General features: G+C 36.7%; 1 protein-coding gene across 2 annotated transcripts in view; it reads left to right on the top strand.

The window, feature by feature from the left end:
* The window catches only part of ANGPT1 (angiopoietin 1), a 246,296-nt gene that overhangs the window by 134,197 nt on the left and 88,535 nt on the right, over positions 1-23,564 (top strand). For both annotated transcript variants that reach the window (XM_060115906.1, XM_060115905.1), the window contains exon 2: positions 15,007-15,162. In XM_060115906.1, coding sequence (XP_059971889.1) covers positions 15,007-15,162 — 156 coding nt within the window. The remainder of the gene's footprint in view (positions 1-15,006; positions 15,163-23,564) is intronic.

The following is a 23,564-nucleotide window of genomic DNA, read 5'->3' as shown; positions in this document are numbered from 1 at the left end:
TGTCTCTAGACCAAAGTATAAGTTTCTGTCATTTGCATAACATCTTAGAGCTGACCAAGTATTTTCACACACTATTTCATTGATCATGACAACAAACTTATGAGATACTTAGGGTGGGTATAATTAGCAAGATGATTTTCCTGATGAGAAATATGTATCTCAGAGAAATAAAAGACCATAAAGTTCATATGGCTGATAAGTGGAAAAAAAAAAAAATCACCCAGGTCTCCTGATGACATATTCTGGGAGCTCTCCCATCACACTGTGCTAAAGATAGCACAACACCCCACAAGATTCCACCTGCTTTTTCAAGTTCACGAAGACCTTTCTTCCTCTTTGGAAGAAATCAGATAGACCACAGTGAATCTTAACTTCTGATAGGAGAGATCCTTAAAACTGGGCTGATAGGCATGGTGTGTATTAGCACGGACTATAGACTCTGGATTTGGACAAGGTGGGGTGAGAATTCTGGTTCTGCTGTGAGCTCTATTTCACTGTTTCTTTGGTGGAAATAACCTATCTTCTTTGACTCTGCATTTTACAGATGAAAGAGTTGTGAGAAAACAAATGTGTGATTTCCTGATATGATTGTGGTTTTGTAGCAAACTCACCTGACTTTTTAATATAACATATCTCATGCTGTGGCATGAAAACCCTTGACTTTAAGAAGTCAAGAATGTAAAAGGCCTCAGCGACATCCTAGGATATGTAATTTTGGGGTTTCATGGTTTCCCAGAGATAATGATGCTGATATAATTTTAATATAAAAAGGCCATTCTAAAACTGTGAATGCTGAGATCAATCAGTCCTGGGTGGGATATCACATCAGAACAGAAGAGAGACTGATTAAACATATGCTTTTTCCAAATTATGTTTGTGCTCAGTCACGCTTAGTTGAGTTAACTAAGACCTATCAAACTCTTTATTTCTTCTCTATGAGTATATGAAAAACTGTCATGGATTTCATAAACTTGAGATATATATTCCATAGTCCTGTACAGGCTATTTCTATTCTAAACGCTACCACATTATAATGATGTTGTCTGCTTATATACTTGTCGTTCTCACTAGACAGGGACTAGGCAAAAACTGTATATTTTGTGTCTTTATATATTCATGGTACAAGGCCTGTTAACACAGAAAACATATAAAAGTGACTCAATAGATATTTACTGAACTGAGTTTATCTCACATAAGAAAGTATGTAACATGTATATATTTATGTATCTATATGTAATATAAACATACATAATTACACACCCACATTTGTGCATGTTCCTATTTGTCTTTGTCGATATCTAATCTACTGTCTGTAATCTTACACCTACTTGATTAGACATGGCATTTTTAAGGGGAAACAGTCTTCTACTTCAGCATATATGTTCTAATTCATTATTCTATACAGATATATGTATCTGCAAAATACAGTAAGTGTATTTAGTTGTAAATACACCTTTACTTTTAAGAAGTAAAAATCTTTTGACCAAAAATATTTAGTTCAGCAATTTTAATTTAGATATAGTTCAGCAAGTTTTAATTTAGTAACCTAGAAAACATTTATTTCCAAAAAAAGAGGCTTGCTTGAAGATTTTTGATGAAAATTGGTTGGAAAGCTTATTTTAAATCATATTAGAGTACACTCTATGATAATAAGCTTTCAATGAGTATATGAACATTAGATTAATTATTCACTTGACATTTGTGTTTATTTGAAGGAGTGATGGTGTAATGAACAAGAGAATAAGCCTGGTACTAATCCGTATGCTATATGAAGATGGTATCTCTCTTTTGGTTGAGTAAATGAAAGAAAATACTAATACTTTTCAGCAAGGATAATTAATGAGGCCATAAAAAGCATATCATCATGGAGCTGAGGAAAGAATGAGTCACCTTGTCATATAAAATAATTACTTTGTGCTTGTTTTAGGAAGGCTTCAAAGTTTAGATAGGTTTAGGAAGGCCTACTACATATTGATCCAATCATTCTTTCAGTATTCCTAAGCGTGATAGTGGTTAAGGGGATTTTTCATTGTATTTAAAAAGAGAGAATAAGTGAGTAAAGAGTTGTTGTTTTTTACCATTGGAAAATGATAGTCAGATGTTAAGTACTTTTATTTTCCCCCTTACCTGACACTGGTAGCAACTCTAATGCCTTTAGGATCAGGGCAGCTTACCTTAATAGCTTAAAGGGGAAGAGAGGTAGGCTAATTGGAGACTATGAGTTCTGGATAAAGGCTTGAAACTATACTTAAAAAATAAAGTGCTAGCCAACGAAAACACTTCAGCTGGACAGATTTGGGCAGGAAATGACCTGATCATGATCCTTGCACTAACCAAGGACCTGAGGCCAACTGAAGCAGAGAGAGAATGGACTTGGGGTATCAACAGACTACCACCTCTAGCATTTGGGCTCTGTGACCCTGATCACATCACTTCGTTTCTCAGAAGTTTTACCATCTCATATTGGTGAGATGGTAACAATATCTATTCCAAAGGGCTGCTGTGAGGAATAATTAAAGCTCATTGACTGACACATAGGAAGTGCTCAATAAATAATGGCTGCTGTTCGAAGATTTCCACAAAACCCTTCGCCTTCAAAGAAACTACCTGTGGTCGTTTCTGCTCTTTTGTTCATTTGTTTTCTTTAGTTCTCTTGAAGCCAGGGAATTGGGAATGGGTAGATAGGGGGAAAAAAACTAATGGAACCAGTGGGGCACATCTGTGGATACAGATTTGATCTAAGCCACCACTAAGTTGACACATGTTTATAAGTTTCCCGCTGAATGAATACATTCCAATATCTTTATGTCTTTACAAATGTCTTTCTCTCATTCTTTGTTTTTTCTGAATATAAAATTAAGTTGTTGTTTTCTTAAAGAAAGTGGAAAATATCAAACCATTTCAAGAAGAAAATAAAATTCACCTGTATTCCCATCAGCCAGAGATTCACGTTGTTCATAATTCAGTGCTTCTTTTCTTTTTCCGATGCATACAAATGTGTATCTGAATACACTTACCATAATTGAGAACATACTACATATATCATTTTGTATACTACTTATGTTAAGCAGAAGGGTTTGTTTTTTTAAGCCATGGAGAGCTGGTACTTTTTCATCACTTTATACCTTAAAATATAGGCTAAACAGTTGATTCAATGAAAGGCTCCCTAAGAAGTTGGAAGGGCTGTCATTATAATTTATGTCATGGTTATTTTAAAATCTTAATGTAGTAATGTATGTTTGAGAAGGACTGTAGAATCAAGTTTTAGATCTGGTAACCTGTTTCCTTTTTCCCCTCTCTTTCTCAATCCCCTAACTGCTCTCTCTGGGAAATAACTATTTGCCAAAGATAAAAATTATTGGTATGGATTCTTGAGATACAGTCTGTAAATGGGGGAAGATTCATCATACAGCTTTCTTTCTGCTCCTTAGAGAAGAAATCCTAGGGGCTTTGGGAGATGCTGAGAAACACATTGTTCTTTCTTGTGACAGAGCTAGAACTCAGGGTAATGTGTCTAATTAGAGTTTGTACTCCTCTCTTCTGAGTTAGTCAAGCCATGGGATATGACTGTTTTATTAGCTGTTAAAATTACTAAACCTGACTCCTTCCTGTAATGCATAATAAAACTATACTACTAATATGTCTAAGTCTCAAAAACATAATGTTGATTAAAAAGTAGGAGAGTTTAAGGAGCCTACTAATAAGGTAATGTTTTTGTAAATCTAGAAAATATCCTAGACAGTATATAGCTTATTATTTTAGGTATATACCTATGTCGTATAAGTTCACATCAACTTCAGGATGTGTGTGTGTTTGGAGGGGGTGCTTTTGTTATTGTCCAGATAACGTTTTATTTCTTACTAAAAACAAAAAGAAAGAAAATTCAAACCAAATATGTCAAAATATGACATCTGCTTAATTTTTAATGCTAGCTTTATGGTGTCTATTAACAGTATTTCATGATTTAAAAAATATTTATAAGTTTCCAAGCTTTAGACTTTCCAAAAATTAGACCAGCCTTCTTTCAGTTAGTGAAAAACAAATGGTTTTGAGTGGTCATTGCTTGTGGGGGATGGGATGAAATCAAAAGGAACACTGTGAGGTGGTCTACAGCTCCCAAAACTAGATGAGTGAGTCTTTAAAACAAACTTTTACAGAATTCCTCTGGCAATGCATGTGGTAATGGGAGCAGGTGTTCTAAACAGTTACTCATGCTCAGTTTCATTCTCTCTTGTGGTATGAGGTTAATTCTAAGAGAGACTAATTCTTTGTAATGGTAATTAGGGCTCCCTTCCAATAACACTTGAGATGTAACAAGCATCACTAGGGCACCAAAATGGTCTTTGTGAAAGAAGAAACAATGTCCAGTGTCTGTCATCCTTTGATCAAAGTGAGGAAAAATGGGGATTTTATTTCATTTATAAGATGTCAACAATCACTGTCCCTTTCTTATGCTTTGAATGACTATTTCCAGCCTACTAATCTTTCTAGTACTTAGACCAGAGGTAATTTAAATAAAAACTACTCAACAAATATTATTCAGGAAAAGTTAGACCTCACACAGAATGCTTTGGAATGTGTATTATACAATGACTTTGACAGTTTTATGCCTGTACAAACTTCTTGTACATTCCATTGAGGAATCCCCTATTATAGGAAAAATACATACATGCACACATGCTCTTACCATTAATTTTGCCACCTTTAAGCAGATACAAGTTAATTTAAAAAAGCAATCATAAACTTGAGATATTATAGATGATAAGGAAGACCAATAGAGCAACTGTATTTCAAAAAAAAGAAACAGCATGTGTGGGAAAGTAATAGCCTAAAAAGTCAGAATGTTGAACAGCGGGGTTTTATTGGAATAAGGTTAGATTTTAAGTGCTAATACCTTGCAATTTTATATGAAATACCAGAGTAAAATGATGGCATTTTTCTACCTACTAGTGGTATTCCTGAAAATCTATAAATTCCTTCATTGTTAAGGCTTTTGAATTTTTGTTAGTGTGTATCTTATATCATCTGCTGAGTACTTAGATTTCATGATCTGTCTTGCAGTGTTTTCATTTAACACAGGAGGTTTCCCTTAAAAAAATGAACATCATAAGTTACTTGTTTGAATCACTGCCATTTGTCATAGGAGGAAAAAAATGTAGTTTACAGAAGATGTTTCTTCGAATTATTCTGTGGAGAGTCTCTTTTACCCTATCAGTTGCCCACAACCTACCGTCTGTTGGGGTGGTCTCTAGTTCAGATGTCAAAGCTCTTTCTTTTTAAGTGAACCATAATGCATTTTATGTAATGTGTGGGGGGTTAAATTTCATTCCAGATAAGAAACTAAAAAGCATTAAATTAAAGGAATTTATGTTTGCAGTTTTCTGTTTGAAACAATATGTTCTTTAGTTTAAAAACTATCACTTTCACTGATACAAAAACCATGTATACAAAGTTGCTTTGTGGTTCTTCCCTTTTTTCTGTCATCTAAGTGTAAATTCAGAATTTGGGAGAAAGGTTTCTTAGTTGCTGGGCAGATACTGAAGCTGTCCATGACTGTTTAACAGGCATTATCTATACTGATTAAATCTGACATAAAACATACCTCATCCAGAGGAAAGTGATGCATTAGTTATTTTACTTGAATCTTTAATGAAGTAAACTACAATGAAATGAACAGAACCACAAAGTGTGAATGTAAAATCTGAAACATGTAGGTTGAGAGTATAAGAATATATGTGTGAGAGCATATGTGTGAAAGCAAATACACACATACAACATATATTCACACACAGAAATGCACTTATATGTTTTATTAAAGGGGTAAATTTTATGCTTAGTGTGTTTGAAAATTTAGTTAAGTGCTAAGAAATTATCTGCCTGAGCTTTCTAATGAATCTCACATTAAAAATCTGATAGCATGCCCTTGCCCTGTGTGTGTGGCCTCAGTGGCATGCCCATGCTTCTGACTGATTTATCTCTTGATTTCCTGAACAGTACATTTCAAGAGGTGGTCAGAAAAGTCACCTTACCTAAGCAAGCACAGTTCCTTGCATGCTGTCATAGTCTTTCTGGCTTCCTTCTTTATCCCTGCATCCTCCAGATTTTCCAGGCCACATTTTTGTGTATTAAGGCAGACATAAGAAATTTGTGCCCTCCCTGCCATATTCATTTGGGATTTCTTCTGGGAAGATGTCCTTGATTCCCTCATTTAGAAGAGTCATTCCTTCCTTCATCCTACCCCAGCAGGCAGGAAGGACATGTGTACCTTCATTCCAGCACTCGTAACACACTTGCATTATAAACAGTCTTGATCATCAGAGTCAAGTTTTACTCATTCTTTTGCTTTCATTGTATAGTCCAGTGATTAACACATGGCTCATTTTCAATGTGTTTGCTGGATTTTACTTAATTTAAATAATTACCCACAACAGAGATGATTGAGAAAAGAAAAGTAAGGAAGATACAGGAAGACAAGATAGGATTATGTGGTCCCGTGAGTGAGGATATTTGTCTTCAGACCTATCTACTTTTGCATCATTTACATTGGTCCCATTGACATTCAAAAAGACCTCACTGAAAGTTGGTAATGTGATATTTCATACTTTCAGGAACAAATATAACTAAAAGTGAAAAGTTTCCTTGAGAAGAAAAAATTTGAACTGATATTGAAAATCAGGACCTATCCCAGGAAAAGGGAGGATGAGGTAGAAAAGGAACTTTCCAATCAGAGCAAATTATATGTAAAGGCATGGAAGCAAAAGAAAATAATGTATGTTTGGAAAAAGGCAAATAATTTGGTAGGTCTGGAGCATAAGGTACATGTAGGGAGAGGGAAATCAAGTCTGGATCATAAGGATTCTTCATTGCTGATTAAGGAGTTGTGACTTTAGCTGCAGGTAGTGGAAGCTGCTGAAAGAGTTTAAGAAGTGGCGTGGCAAGGCCAAATCTGTGTTCTAGATCGATCGAATCCTTTGGTTATGCCACGGATGATAGATTGGAGGAAGCAAGTCTAGATTCAGGAGACCAGTTATTAGGCCATTAACAAATCCAGAAGAAAAATAACAAGAGTCTGCCCTAAGTCAGTGCCAGTGAGGATAGAAAGATATGGCAGAGAGAAGGGGAAGAGGGGAGAGGGATGGACCTAGGCACCCTTCAGGAAACAGAAGCAACACAATCTGGTGCTGACTGAATACAGAAAATGAAGATAAGGAATAGTCAAAGATGCTTCCTGTGACTTGGATGAATGGGAAGGTGGTGGTAGTGCCATTCATTGACATAAGAAACATAGGAAGATAGCCAGGTTGTGTTGGAGGAAGGCAAGGAATATATTTTGGGCAGAATGGTGCCTGGAGATTAAGGGAATCAGAGGCTTTAGCTCTTTATCTTAAAACAGATGTGCCTGCTTAGAGATTTGATCCATGACTTTTCTGTTGTGTTCCTGTGTCATTGTTTTCTAACTGCCACAAGGATATGTACTATATATTTTATAGACATATCCATCCATATTTTGATTTTCTATAATAAACAAAAATTAAAATATTGCAGACTCCTGTGCTTTGTAAAGGATGTTTTAAATGAAGTAATTTGAGAGCTTCAAAAGATATTAAAAAGAATCTAAACCAGCCCTTCATTTCTAGATGAAGATCTAAAACCCAATTTGCTTAAGTGACTTGTCCAAGTTCACAGAGTAAATCAACAACAGTACCTGGATTAAAACCCAGATAACCTGACTCCTGGCTGAGTGTGTTTTTTACATTTCATCTCCCTTTAAAAAATGTAAAGAGAAAAATTAAGCAGACATTTATAAATATTTATAAAGTTTCATGACTCTGACTTTTCCTGTGTGTGAGAAGGTGGGATGTAAAAGAGAGGTTCCAGGTTAGTGAAGTGTGTTTTGGTGCAGGAAACATCTCATCTGTTTATGTGAAGAGAGAATGATTTTCCTGGGTCCTGACGCAACTATGGGACACTGTATGTGAAATGGCAACTTTCAGCAGCCACAAAAATGTGGTCTTAAAAGAGTCATAACTAAGAAAAATGATTGAATAAGAATTTATTCATATGGGATTTTTTCTGGGGTACCGTTGAAGCTTAGCTTCTCCATATGCCTCAGCAAGGGTGTTGCTGTTACTCTTTTGGAGGGGATATAACAAACGTCCCCTCAGCATTATTAATTTCAGTAGCTGAGAGCTTCTTCTTATCAAAAAGAGATAAGAATATTTACAGGAAGAAATACAGTCAGAGGTAAACTCCAGAGTATTCACCAAGTCTATTGAAATGACCCATCTATAACCGTCTGTTTCCGACAAGACTCAACTCTTTGTGTTGGTAATATCTGGTACCAGACTTAGTGCATAGGATGCGTTCATCACATATTTGCTAGGACTGAAGTGAACTGATGCAGGGTTAATAAGCCTGAACTAATATAGAGTCTGGTCTCAGTTTTTTTCCATTTGTGGGGTGATGCATAGGGAGAATAAAATCAGGGGGATACTGAGGCTCATTGACTAAGGAGCAGCTAGTGGGCATTAGTGCTGGAAAGCAAGGGTAGAGTCCAGAAAGCAAAGTTAAAATCCCCAGAACTGCTAAGCATGAATTAATATTGTGAAAGGGTAGCCTCAAATCAGGAACCATCAGAAGTAAAGCAAGTAGCAGGAAACAAGGGATAGGAAAAGAAATGTGGGGTAGGCCAACAATACCAGCAGCCGTTGTTGTTGACTCAGCCTGCTGATGTTAAGTCTGAGTTTCCCACACACTGAGTGACCACAGCCTGGCATCTGACATTAATTAGTTGTTTCACCTTGCTTTCTCTAACCTCTCTGAACCTCAGTCACCACGACTATAAAAATGAGATTCTTGGAGCTCATAATATTTAATGTCTCTTCCAGCTCACTTATTCTAATGGTTTTCTTTCTTCTGTAAGTAGTATTTTTTCAGATACCGAAATGAAAAATGGGATGCATGTCACACATATCAGTACAAAAGCTGTTTCAAATGTCAGCTAAATAGATTTATTGTCTATAAAGACAATTAATTATACTTCTCCATTTCATAAAAGAAACAGTATACTGGAAATTCTAATAGTAGAAATTCTAGCAAATAATATATTTGGCCTCAGCCTTCTTTTATATAAAACCATAAACCTAGATTTGGTTGCATTTTCAGGATTGCCATGGATTTATGAAACAATGATATTTGATAAAAGCATCAACATTTAAGGCATTTTTTTGCATTGCTTTACCTTTTTATTGCTTTCCCATATTTACCCTTTTACTTTATTTCATGGTTGTTTTGCCATAACTGAGTAATACCATATGCAGCAACATTCAATGAGAGTCCACTTAATCTACAACATATTTTAAGTGAACAATGCCTTTGTCAATTTTTATAGGGCTTAAAATGTTATTTTCTTAAGAATTACATGGGGAAATTCTGTTCTTTGTGCTTTAAGATAAGCTGTCGTTTAAGAGATTTAAGAGATTCCTTGAAGTGACCTCTTGAAGTGAAATGATAGAGAATGCATTTCACATGCAAGACATATCATAATCTCACACAGATTTTGGTTCTTATGAACATGAAGTGGCAAGAATTTTGAGGGCCCAGTAAGAGATCTCTCCCAGAACTCTCTTTTGTAGTGGAAAATGATAGCATTAATTCTGTACTTGTCATTGGGCAAAAGACATGGATGTGCAATTTATGAGTGAACTACAAATGGCTGATAATCTTCACTTATTAAAAATATTTTTTTCTCTGTTTAATAATGCTACTTGTCATACAGTGGACTGTACATTTCCTTTCTCACCACCTATAACATTTCCCAGGATATTACAGCCATCAATCACTGTGAAAATAATTAAATAAAAAAATGAAAAATTATCTGTCTTTGGACACTTTCACGTCATCCATTCTGTAGCCTGCAATTTATGTATTCCCTGCATGAATATTGTGTGTTACCAGAATTTGTCTATGATGTTTGTGATAGTGTGCTTGTGCTTGATGGGTGACCATCCTATAAAAGGAGCATATCCTGAGGGGCCATCTAGCTCCTTTCAAAGCAGCGTAACAGCTCTACCGCAACTTATTATGTGATCATAGACGATTTACTTAACTTCTGGAGCCTGTTTCCTTATCAGTGAAATGAGAAAAAATAATAGAGTGGCTGGATTGTTACAAGTAGTCAATGAGATATATATTTGTAAAACCTGGTACATAACCTAGCTGTGGTAGAGGCTTAGCATATTGTCATTGTTGTTATTACCTTTGTTATATTTAACAGTAGTTTGTAAGAAATAAAATCGGAGGACGAAGACAAACATATTATTATAAACTGCATACTAAGAAAAAAAGGTAGGCGTTGATGAGAGGATTTTTAATGACCCATTGAATTAAAAGTGCTAGCAAAGTGAATTTTCCAAATACCTGGCCCTAGACCTCTCACCTCATCTCAAATTAATTTGGCCTCTAATATGGTGAAGCACAGTGAAGTAATCACCCTCTAATGTTGTGTTTTTCTAAAAGGAAAAAGTAAATGAATTTTCAATGAGCTGGCTAAAAATGAAATCAGTAAATCAATTAATCAGTCAGTCAACCAGCCAACCAATCCAACAACGAAACAGTTCCCATAACTCTGAGGTTAGTGGAACGTCAGATTTGAGTCCTTTCTTTCATTTCTAACAAGACACCTAAGGCCTCTGAGCCTCAATTTCTTAAACCATAAATGGAGTCAATACTTCCCTTGTAACGTTGGTATAAGAATCAAGTCAGACAGTGTATGAAAGCTCTTTGTAAACACTAAATCACTTTACAGATGTGACATTATTTCCTTACGTTAAAATCATCGTTTACCATTTATTATGTCCTTTCAAATCATATCCTACATCCTCTTACTAGTTTTTTGGCCAATACTTTATACAACTCTGGAGTCAGACACTGAGAGTGACAGTGTAGTCAAATAATTTTATGATTCAGATTGGGAATCTCCTACTTTATAACCCATTAGCTCTTGTGGTCAGCAAATGCTAAGCTTAAGATTCACATCTTAGATGTTTACAAAATGTTGAACCTTGAAGTAGCCATCATATTCTGTAAACATATTTTGAAACCAGTACAGAATATATGAAGACAATCAAATTTGTTACAAATCTTTTCTGAACCAGGCTAGTATAGCACATGAAGATGGATTTCACAGTTATACATCTACAGAGGAATGTTTAGAGATTAAGATGAAAGTAGTCCTCCTTATTAATCACACATTGTATATTTGACTTCTGCCTCTCTCCTCAGCCTTTAAATCAACTACATCTGGTTTTTGCTACTTCAGTGTGCCATTACCTTTTGCATTAAAAAGCAGTTACTCTTAGAGCAGCCCCATTTGATTAAAAAATAATTAGCTAGAGTTAGATTCATGTTACTCATCATGGCAGCCCAAATAAGAATTTTAGGATAGGTTGGAGACCTACTTTATTTCTACAACAGGGTCAGCAGAATTGGGAAGCTCTTTGTGATAAATACTGGCATAAAGCAGATATTTTGCTTTGCTGGTGTTAATTTTTACAGTTTAAAAAAAAAGCACAATAATACAGAATAGATGAATAGATAGTATCTAACAGAGAAAGGACCACAAAGCCGCTGAATGTTGATATAATAGTCGCTCTGTGCCAGAGGGTGTCCTCCTCTATGGAGACTGGGGCACATGATTATTATTACACCCAGAGCAAATCAAAGTCTGGGAACTGACTCCACTAACCAACTGCATAAGAAATTGATATGTAATTATCAAGCACATCTGTATTGGAGCTCACTGATTAGTGAACTTTCTCTCAGGAGAGAAATCTGCATAGGAAACCAAGTTGTTATTTGAAATTTCTTGGTAAGCAGGGAATCTGACATAGAATAATTTGATGGTCTAAATCACTTTTACTCAAGGAAATTGCCATTTTGTGAACAAGGTAAGAAGCTAGCACCAGAATGTAAATTAAAGCATTGGAGCATTACTTTCCTTATATATATATATATATATATATACACACACATATGCGTATACAAACACACACACGCACATACACACACGCACATACACACACACACCAGTGTGCTTAGCAACATAGATAATTTGCATTCTGCTATGATTTTCTTATCTCATAGAAGACTGTTCATAAATAGTTCTGATTTAGGCAGTTATTCTGTGGACCACACTTTGAGAAGCATTGCTCTTTGCCTGAATCAGAATTACGCTAGGAAGTTTTAAAAATATATAGTGTCCTAGTACATACCCTTGAAAATTCTGATTCAAAGTTCTGGTGTGTTGCATTTTTAAAAAGCTCCCCATGCAGTTTGGATAAACACACAAGGTTTAGGACCTATGTAATAAAATGCATAGGGTAATTAAGTAATGTTGAAGATGAATAGGTTAGAGGTAAAAAACCTGGGTTTTGACACTGGGGGTGCCAGCTTCTTCTTTGTTCTTGAGCAAGTTGTGGATTTCCTAAGCCTCCGTAGTCTTACCTATAAACGGCTATAACAATACCTACCATGTAAAGTTGTGAGATTTAAGCGCTTTTGTGAAAGGAAAGCACTTAGCTCAGTGCCTGCCACATGGTAGACAGTGGATAAATGTCAGCTATAAATGGTAGGTATCATCTCCATGATGGAGACTTATCTGCCATTTTTGAGAATATACACATTTATATAAAGCCCCAAATTCCCTGGATAAGCAAGGAACATACTGCTGATGTGTGCCTGTCTGAGGCTTCCTTCGCTAAGCATCCATCAGATTTATCAGTCAAGACTTTTTTGGTTTTGTTAGAAACTAAATCAATGTGATTGATGTAAAAGAAAAAAAAAAGTGGGCTGCTCAAGGGTGACATCACAGAATTTATAACTCAATGTCCAAGGGTGGATCTGGCTAAAAACATGACAGGACGGAGGTGCTCTAAAAGTATCCTTCTATCTGTATCACCTGGCTATCTGGCTATCTGGCTATCTACCTACGTATCTGTCTTTCTGACTTAGCCTCATTCTTAGACTGGCTCTAGTTTTGTGATGGCAAAATGGGGCATCAACAGTGTCAGGCATATATGTTACCAGCTTAACACAGAGGAAAAAGAAATTCTTTTGTAGGCTAGTTAGACAAAATTGCATAACTGAGACTTACTGGCCTTGCTTACAGTACCTTTCCATTCTTGAACAATTTATTCTCTCTAAGCAGGAGCAGAACATTCTGGATTGTCAGGCTCAAACATGTACCTAACCCTGAAGTTAGGGTGGGACAGCTCCACCCAAAGCATTTGTTCTGAAGGAGGAAAAGACAGTTTCCCAAAAGAAAGTTAAGGGAAGTTATTTTGAAAAGAGGGAACATATGATGCAGAATCTAAAACAATAGATGTCTGTTACTCCAACCCACCCTCCTTTCCTCTACCCTTCCACTGTTGTTAAAATATGTTAGTTCAGTTGGAATAAAGCCAAGATTAAATTTACCCTAGAGACCTTAAGTTTTGTTAAGATAATTTGCAGGTATGTGTTCTAATCTATTGTGTATTTGTTTTATAATAAATTTTTGTGAGTTGAAACTTTCCCCCTACTTCTAACTTGGGAAGGGGAGTTGAAAGGTTGAAGGGGAGTTACCTTATATTGACCAAGAACAAAGTCAGAACCTATTAATAACAATATGAGTTTGATTCTGACCTTTCATTTTCTTTAGCTTGGGACAGACTCATGTTTGATAAATAGAAATAAGCAAGAAATGTTGTTAGAACGTGAACTTCCAAAGTTACAAAGAAGAATTTAGTTTTAAGCTATATTTATTACATGACATTAGTGTTACTATAGATAAAATAGTGGATGTATTTTGGTTCACTAAATCAGTAAAAATCACGTAGCTGTTAATAATTTGGAACCCAGCTTATGAAGCACAACTTGGCAGAACTATCAAGTGGTTAGCAGTGTTGGTATGAAAGTTAAGGACTTCAGCACTCAAATCCAAGTCTGGCTGTTTTTGTGGTGTGTGGCCTTGGACCGGACTTCTCTGGGATGCAGTTTCCCCTTATGTGTAATTGGGTAATAAAATGTAGTCACCACACAGTTGTTGGGGAGAATTAAGTGCCCTGACAGGGAAGTGTAGGCTTCTTTCTGTATTTTTCAAGCATATGAGAAATATGCTCAGTTTTATTCTCCCAAGTGCCTAACGGGCTCCCTCATAGTAAGTCACTTAATAATTCTTCTTGCCCGCTATGGTACCATTTATTTTACAACCATAGTATTCTCTAAGATGGCACCATAAAGGACTAAACGTTCCCCAGTGCAAGAAGGGCAAATGCTGCTTTATGGACCATATTTTCAGTGCCTTTTTTGGAGCTTGCAAAGGAGCACTGAGCATAGTTTTAGCTAGCTCTGAGGCTCTGCAGCTCATTTCATATGCTGTTGCCTATACGTCAAGATTCCCTTAAAGTCTTGTGTTTTGGGTATCTGCCCCCCTCCCACTCCTTGTCCCATTTCCCTAACCCAGCATGGTCTTTTATTTTTCATTACAGAGGAGGCTTAAGATTTCTCAGAGATAAGTGTTCAATATGGTATAATGAAAAGACCAGAGAACCAAGATTTAGATTTCAATTGTTGTACTAACTCTGCTGAATTTTTGCTGGTGACCTTAGAATCATCGTTGACCTTCTCTAATTCTGTGTCCTCAGCTATAAAATAAAAAGAACAGTGAGGTCATCTGTGCTTAACTCTCTATCTTTGCTGTAAGGGTTAAACGAGAAAGCACTATCCAAGTGTGAATTTTCATTATGACTGTGTTGATTATATATGTGCATCAGTATATTACGGGTTTGTTAGCAACTGTGTTCCTGTGTGCTCTGCTCCCATTTCCCTAGCTCCCAGAGATGCTGAGGATTCCTGCCAGATGGCTGATTTGCCAGCTGTGTCTTGTTTTATCATTGTAAATATTACATGCTTCCACTGAAAGACTTTGCTTATAATGTAGTATGTTTTGTCCTTTATCTCTTGCAGATTGAGAATTACATTGTGGAAAATATGAAGTCGGAGATGGCTCAGATACAGCAAAATGCAGTTCAGAATCACACAGCCACCATGCTCGAGATAGGGACCAGCCTCCTCTCTCAGACCGCAGAGCAGACCAGAAAGCTGACAGATGTTGAGACCCAGGTACACCCCTGAGCCAGAGTCGTCAAACTCTTAACCCAGATGATTTTTCCTCCTTTAAGTTACTCCATAAACACAGAGCACATTTCAGCGCTGGGATTGGGGAAACATATACATTTTTGTTTATTGGTAATAACAACAATGACTGCCTGACATGCTATGCATGTTTCTTTTGATTTCATGAGAGTTGGTATATTTAGCTTTGTATGTGCTTGCAAAAACAGGACTAGGACTGTTTGTATGTGCTTCCAAAAACAGGCAAAGGACTTAATCAGCATTTAAATTTCAAATAAACACTTCAGCTACCAACTGTGATGTGATATATGTCAAACAGAATAATCATTTGTGTCAAATTGGTGCCTTTGATGTACATTTTTGACCTGTCCTGTTTTATCTCCAGTAGTACTCTAACAGTAATGGCACCTGCAGAGGTTTTGTGCAGTCAGTGGATAGGAAGGAAAACCCCAAATAAACTGATCTGGAATGTGCAGATTTTGTTTTTATTCAGCATGATTTTATAATGAGAAGTCAATTAAAACTCTTCGTGTACATGCATATATATATATTACCCTACTCTGGACGATGATATTTTTATGTACAAATCAGTAAAATGCCTTTTAATTATCACTGTCACAAGCCTACCATTACAGTTTAATGAAAATATTATTTTTGATGACTGTAAGATGATCTCTTGGTCCCCTTTTTAACCATGGAAATGGGTTATTCCTGTTACCATTCTGAAATCCAGAGGATGATTCTGTCTCAATGTAATAGTTGATTTCTGGAATCAAAGGTGAAGTATATTGTTAAAAGATAAACTGAGGCACATTAAAATTTTCAAGAGTTTGAGTGAACATTGATTCAAATTGGGCAGCACCTAACTGAAAGTATTTAGCTCTACTGCAGGAGCTAAGGGAAAAGTTTTAATAGAGAAGATGCAGAAGCAAAGCAAGGAAATTATTTGATTGGCTACAGCTTAAGCAGTTGCCTTATTTGGGAAAGCCTAGTTGGCTGTTTGTGATTGGTTGATCTTAAATTTTACTTTCTTAGATTCAAGTGCATTGAGTCTGGCTTAGATTTTGGTTTGCTTATGTAGGTTACCAAGACATTAAAGCCACCTCTAATGGCCTTTACTGTTTAATTCTTTTAACAGTATAAATTCAAAAATAATATGCAACCTTATTTCTGTCTTGTGTCATTTGTGTTAATGGCATCACACAGATCAAATGTTGATATTTAAAGAGACATAACAATAATAATTTACATGGATAGAGCATTTTATATTATGCACACCACTTTCCAGTGGACAGATGATGTTTGTGAAGACTATTTAGAACAGTAAGTTTGAATGATTTTCTCACACTGATACAGCTAGTGAATTGACTTTGGTACTCAGAATGATTCCTACTCATTTCTTCCTCTGTCCTCCTTGATCAGTAATACTAATAATTGTCTAATTGAATAAGAGCTTAAATTTGGATCACATTGGAACAATAAATCACATAGGCTTTGGAAAATAATTTTTGTTGCACACTATCATCAGATAATTATGGGGGATGAGGAAGGGAAAATTACAATTTATAACTAAAAATTACGAGACTATGTAATCTATTATCATCACACTGAGCAAGCTTGTTGACCTATGAACCAAGCTTGCTCAGTGGTATGAAGCTTCTTGTGGTATGAATAATGTGAGTGTGTCCTCTCTTATTTTTACTGGAACTGAATGCTCACCATCTCCTACAAAGCATTCTATATATTCAAAGACAGAAATACACAATTAATATTACCCTACTTGGTCGAACATTTGAAATTTTTATGCATTTCTTTTATAAGTTTTATGACATACATGGCAGCATTTTGTTTCATTTTTTTCCATCCCCCAAATTGAGTTGTTTTTGTTCTCTTTCCAACTGGGAATTGAAGTGGTTGGGGAAAAAATTTCCATTGTCAGCATACCAATCTCCAAACTGCTAAGATGCATGCTATGTAAAATTTTAAGAGATAACAACTTGTTCTGCATCCTTAAGGCTAAGAGATGTGTACTTTATGGACAATAGCACAGAAAATTCATAGGAAATAAACCTATTCCCTATATAGAGCAGCTAAAGTTGAATAGTCATTAAAGGCCAATGAAAATTTATTAGATGCTCCAAGAAGAATTTTAATATAGCTGAAACCTGGAAAACATCTCAAAAATCACAAATCCAGGGCCTCCCTGGTGGCGCAAGTGGTTGAGAGTCCGCCTGCCGATGCAGGGGATACGGGTTCGTGCCCCGGTCTGGGAGGATCCCGTATGCCGCGGAGCGGCTGGGCCCGTGAGCCATGGCCGCTGGGCCTGCGCATCCGGAGCCTGTGCTCCGCAACGGGAGAGGCCACAACAGTGAGAGGCCCGCATACCGCAAAAAAAAAAAAAAAAAAAAAAAATCACAAATCCATCAGAACCTGCAATGAGAGGAAGGTGGAGACAGTGGCTGACAGTGGCTCGGACAAGCTAGGTCCTACCTTAAGAGTGAATCCTGGGTGTTCTTTTCATCTTCATTTTAATATCTTCCAATCGTCTCTGCTATTCATAGCTGTGATGCTTCATCCCTTTTTCATGTGAATGTATATCCATGAGGTGCTTATTTGAACCTTTGCAACAGTACATCATCTACTTAGACCTAATCATTCAAGTGCACTCAAGTTCTGATGCAAGGCCAAGTTCACAAAGTGAATCCTGGATTATTCCTTAATCTCAAAATGCTCTAGTCTTTAATAATAAGCATTTATAAACCAATAGATCCTTTAGGACTATCCGGGCATGCTCCCACATTTTTCCTCCCATATTCATTCTACTTTGTTTCTCGTTGGTAAGTGCTGCTTTTCCTAAACTGATTTCAGGTCCTCAGTTATTTTAGGAACACATGCCAATGGTTTTGCAGTATATTTTAGTGTCCTAGCTTTCACATGTTGTTGTTATAAAGATAAGTAACTTATTGCTTTCTAGTTCTCTGCTGACCTTCTTGACTTGAATTTAACAAAAGGTGGTAGAGCCTTAGTTTTATTGCAGTGGCACTTAAAAATATTCTTGTGCCCAGTAGGCATCATGATCAGAAAAGAGACGGAGAATGAGTATATCTAAGTAACCCTGCTGGTCATGGTGGTGAGATCAGGAACCAGCACTGGGCCTGTTCCTTCCTCCTTAGTTCAGCTTGCAGTGTTTTTCTTACTCTCTTATCAGTTCATACCAATATCTCCTCTCCTTCAAGGTCCTCTTTCCAAGTGTGTAGTATGAAGGGCTTAGTTTCAGACATTATTCATGTCCCTTCCTGTAGTGTGAATCTATTTCTGACTTCTTCCTCAGGCCAATTTTGATTAGAGGTACACTAGTAGACAAAAAATGACATTAAAATTTACCTCTAATAATCTGTGCTTGACTCTTTTTTAAGCAATTTTACATTTATTAGCTTTTTAATAATTTTTTTTAAACTTGATGGGGTAGGTACTATTATCATCCCTTGTTTAAAAATGTGGAAACTGAAACTCAGAGAGGTAAAGCAACTTTCCCCAGGCGAAAATACTAGTAAATGTTAGAGGGAAGATTTGAACCCAGGCAATCTGGCATGAGTCTACCTGCTTTACCAGCTCTCTATCTGTAGTGCCTCCCTCTTGTGATTCCTTTCTCTCTCAAAGGCTGCAGACACAACTTGGGTCCAAGCACAGGATAAAGTGGAAATAAGATAAAGCAAATTAATGTGGACCTAATAGTAGCAACTGAATGTTTTCTATAAATGATTAAGATGCAGCTGCTGCTGAAGGTACCACTAGCTATTGGCGTTTTACCATGTGTCTGCATATCATTTCATGTAATCCTAGCATCCATTGTTGTCCTTGCTGCTTGCTGGCTGTGTAATTATAGGGAAGTTCTATAGACACTGAGCTTAAGTTTCCTTCAACTTCCAATGATTTATATGGAGCCATAGTGTTAGAAATAGAATTTAATAAAAATTTTAAAGATATATTTTGAGTACCTCCTTGATGCAAGGTATTTTAATAGGTACTAAATAGAATACAACAATAAGTAAAAGTCTTTATCTTCAGTGAGCTTAATTGAGTTAATGTGACAAAACTTTTCTAAACCATTTCTTTCTTGACTTTCCATCAAGTTAATTAGCTATGGAACCTTTCCCCACAGTTATAACAATGCATCTTTCCAGTCTCCTGCTGTGTGTGTGTGTGGGGGGGATGTAATAGACCAGTGGCCCCAGCTGCTGTGCTCTAAAATCCATCACTGTGTTGGTGCAGAGACCACAGTTCTCAGGGGCCACTTCCAGCCAATGACACATTGTGGCAGTGATACTTAGACCCATTCCTGAGAGCTGCAGGACTCCACTGACACATGACTTGGCTAAGGGCTCTCCATCAGCCTTGCCAAACTTTCGCACAACTTCCCTGCAGGCTAAAACTTCCAGTTAGCCTTACTCCCTTCCATCTCTTCTTCACTGTGGTTCGATCTACATCCCAGTCAGAAGGTGACCCTAGCCAACTCTGGCTTCTTCCCAATTTTCTCTCACAGGCATGTCCCCTAATAAATTTCCTGCAAGTCTAATTCATCATCTGCTTCTTAGAGGTCAGAAACTATCACACCTGTTGTTTGGACTTGAATTATACAATTATAAATTTAAGGCAGTCCAGGAACAATTTAATAAATGAGATTGAATCTCTAGGTGGAAACAGGTTTGAAAGGACAGAAAGGGCACCTCTCAAAGTTGAGCCACTACCTCTTTAACTTGATGAGAGGACAGTTGAATAAATATTTAACTTTGGCCTAACTGAAATGGCAGAAAAATAAATTTGCTAAAGGTCATCCAAGGAAAATACCCTGGTAATCAGTTTTCTCAAAAGGTCTGGAAAAAGTGTTTGATAACCCATTAGGAGAGAGCTCAGTGAACCATGATACATAGGTCGAATTCGAAATGCCATCTTTTTTTGTAAATAAAGTTTTATATGTTGTATATTGGTGCTTTCTCAATAAAACAGCAGAATTGAGTAGTTTCACCAGAGCCTGCCAAGACTAAGATATTTACTATATGGTCCTTTACAGAAAAAGCTGGCTAACCCCTGCACCAAGAAACAAACTTCTAGAGAGCAAGGATTTTGTCTGTCTTGCTTACTGTTCTATCCTTAGGATTTAAAACAGTACTTGGTACACAGTAGGCTCTCAATAAATACTTATTGAATGATTAAATTCACTGATATTAGTCTCTTAATTTCTGTATATTTCAGTCCAGTGCTCCCAAGCCAAGGACAATGTCCCAAGGGTTGTGTGTTGATGGTAATATATACCCACAAATAGTGGGATGGGTCAGAATAGGACTTTGAACAGAAGCAGCCTACTGCAAAGATGTTCTGACTGACTGAGAACATTGGATGAATGTATTTTCTCTGTACTATGAGGAACATGAGAAATGTGGCCATCTTCCTGCCTCGTGATGCTAGTGTAGCACTGGGGTGAGTACTGGAGAGAAGTCAGATGCCATCAGCTGCAACAAGCAGAAGATCTCCTGGTGATTGAAAGAAATCATTTTGATAGCAGTTGTTATTGACTGAAGGGAGATACCTTTCTTTTCCAGAGGGAAGCTACTTGTGTACAGCTGCATGAGCCTATGGGAAAGAACTCAGACTACAGACAGATTACCTGGCTTCCATTATGGCTCTACTGTGAATTAGCTCTGTTGGACAAGTTACTTTTACCCAAAATTTCTGCATCTGTAATACAAGTACTATCGCTACTAAACTCCATAACCCAGTGAGGTTATCATTATATTATAAATACATTATATGTTTATATATAATATAAATTAAAATATACAATATAATTATTATATATAGTATTATCTATATATTATTATGACTAAAATTAATAATTCTCCAAGATTAACTAATTTTCTAGTATTATCTACATATTATTATGACTAAAATTAATAATTCTCCAAGATTAACTAATTTTCCCATTCAAATTTCCTCAATTTTTCTGCCAAAAATTTCATAGACATTTTACTTTTCAAGACTTAATAGTCCCTTTTAATTTGGAGTAATCTTACATTTTTAAAACTTGAGGTATAGTTGATTTACAATATTATATATTTCAGGTGTACAACAGAGTGATGCACAATTTTTAAAGATTATACTCCATTTATAGTTATTATAAAATATTGACTATATTCCCTGTGCTGTACAATATATCCTTGTGGCTTATTTTATACATAGTAGTTTGTACCTCTTAATCCCCTATCCCTATCTTGCCTCTCCTCACCTTCCCTCTCCCCACTGGTAACCACTAAATTGTTTTCTGTAACTGCGAGTCTGTTTCTTTTTTGTTATATTCACTAGTTTGTTTTATATTTTAGACTCCACATATAAGTGATAACATACAATATTTGTCTTTCTCTGTTTGACTTTCTTGTTTTTCTTGAGGTTTTGCTCTGTATACTGTCCCATATTCTTAAATTGTCTGAATATTTATTTTACTCTTCCATCCCCTGTACTTTTTTTTAAACTGGAAATTAAGTCTACAGGCTTAATTAGGTTGAGTTGAACATGGTGGTGGGAGTACTGTGTAGAATTACTGGTCACCTCCTATTCCATCTCATCAGGAGGCAGAAATGCCAGCTTGCCACCCTCTCAGTGACGCTATTTTAACTTGGTTAGGGTAAAAGGCTCCATAGCTCTCCATTCCAATTGTCCATTTTCCCCTTGGAAATTAACAGGAAAACTGTAGGGTGATACTTTGTCACATTGCCCATCACTGACCAAATAAATTATTTCATTGATTTTGTAAAATGGTGATCTAACTTTCATTCCATGTACATGTACCAGCCTTCAATCTTCTGTAAAAGTCTAATTGCCAAGACATCATACCTTGTGTTATATTTTTTATTTGAAAGACAGTTAAAGTAAAAGAAAACACAAACCTACAGCAAGGCTGATTGCAAAGTTAATATGCCAGTGAAAGAAATTTTCTTTTGTGGGAGATTTTCCTTTCAAGGAAGATTAGAGGCACTCAGGTATTAAAGGGAAGCTGGATGAAATTATCTAGCTCACTTTCTTTAAAAAAACAGTAATTTTTATTTTTTAAATTTTGCTTATTTTTTAAAGAAAGAACTGAAATTTTATAGTCCATAAATCCGCAGTTCCAAGTCTTATATCTTCCTTACTCTGTGGTATATTCTGAAAAATTTAAGCTTTGAAATTGTTTCGTGGGGTCTTGTGTCATATACTCTTCACTCTCCCCTTTGCTTTGCTTTCCTTCTCCTTTCCTTTCCTTTTTTCTCCTTCTCTCTCTATCTCTTTCTTTCTTTTCTTTCTTTCTGGTATATGCTTTTGGAATGTGTTTAGGCTAAAGAAGGAAATGTCTTTTGTCATTTTAATGGAACACTTAGATTATTGCTAAGCAGCAATTTCCATAGACACATGGAAAGAAAGTGGTCAATTTATCATAGTTTCCTGTACAGTTCTCGTCAGTTGCCTGCTTTTGAACTTCAGGCCTATTTTAATACATCAAGGGAGAGAGTTGAAATAAAGCAGCTATTGGGTTAAGGTGATGGGGAAAGAAGAGAAGGGGTTGGCTTTTGTGCTCAAAATCGGCCTGAGATGACCTAACACTTAGCCTGGACTTCTGAGATTTGTCCCCCTCTTTCTCCCACATTCAGATGCTGCTTTAGATTTGGGCTGTTATAATTGAAGTCCAGCTTGATATTCACCTGGCTTGCTACCCTATCTTGTTACCCCCTGAGCATGACGCAACTTGAAAACCAACTCACTATCCACTGCCTAGCGTATCATCTAACAAATAGCTCTGAGTGCCCCAGGATTCCAGGCCCCATGCTGAGCTCTGGAGGTTTGGAGGGCTCCAGATGGAGTAGTCCTGCCTCTGTGCAGCTGACATCCTCACGGGGCAGAAAGGCAGCATATGAGCATACTGACAGGATGATTTCCAATAGTGATGATTTCATAAAGAAAGTAAAACAAGGCCACCTGATGGAGGATGATGGGGGAGCTCCTCTACAGAGAAGAGCCAGGAAGGGCCTCCTTTGGTAAGACATGAATGATGAAAAGAAATCAGCCATGCGTCTGCGAAGGGGTGGACATTCCAGGCAGGGGAAACTGGAAAGACCCTGAGATGGAGATGAATTTGGCATGTTGGGGTAGCAGAAAGAAGGCCAATATTATTGGAGCATAATAAACAAGGGGGTGAGTTGAAAGGAAGTGAGATCTGAGAAGTAATCAGGGTCCTGATCACATAGGACCTTGTAGGGCTAGGCCAAGAACTTTGGAATTTGTTCTGATTGTAAAGGGAAGTCATTAGCTTATTTAATATCGGAAATGACATCTGATTTGTGTTTTTAAAAAGATCACTCTGG

This window comes from Mesoplodon densirostris, chromosome 13 (assembly GCF_025265405.1).
Source record: "Mesoplodon densirostris isolate mMesDen1 chromosome 13, mMesDen1 primary haplotype, whole genome shotgun sequence".
In the NCBI taxonomy this organism is placed as follows: Eukaryota; Metazoa; Chordata; class Mammalia; order Artiodactyla; family Ziphiidae; genus Mesoplodon; species Mesoplodon densirostris.
This window is presented reverse-complemented; position numbering and strand designations above follow the sequence as displayed.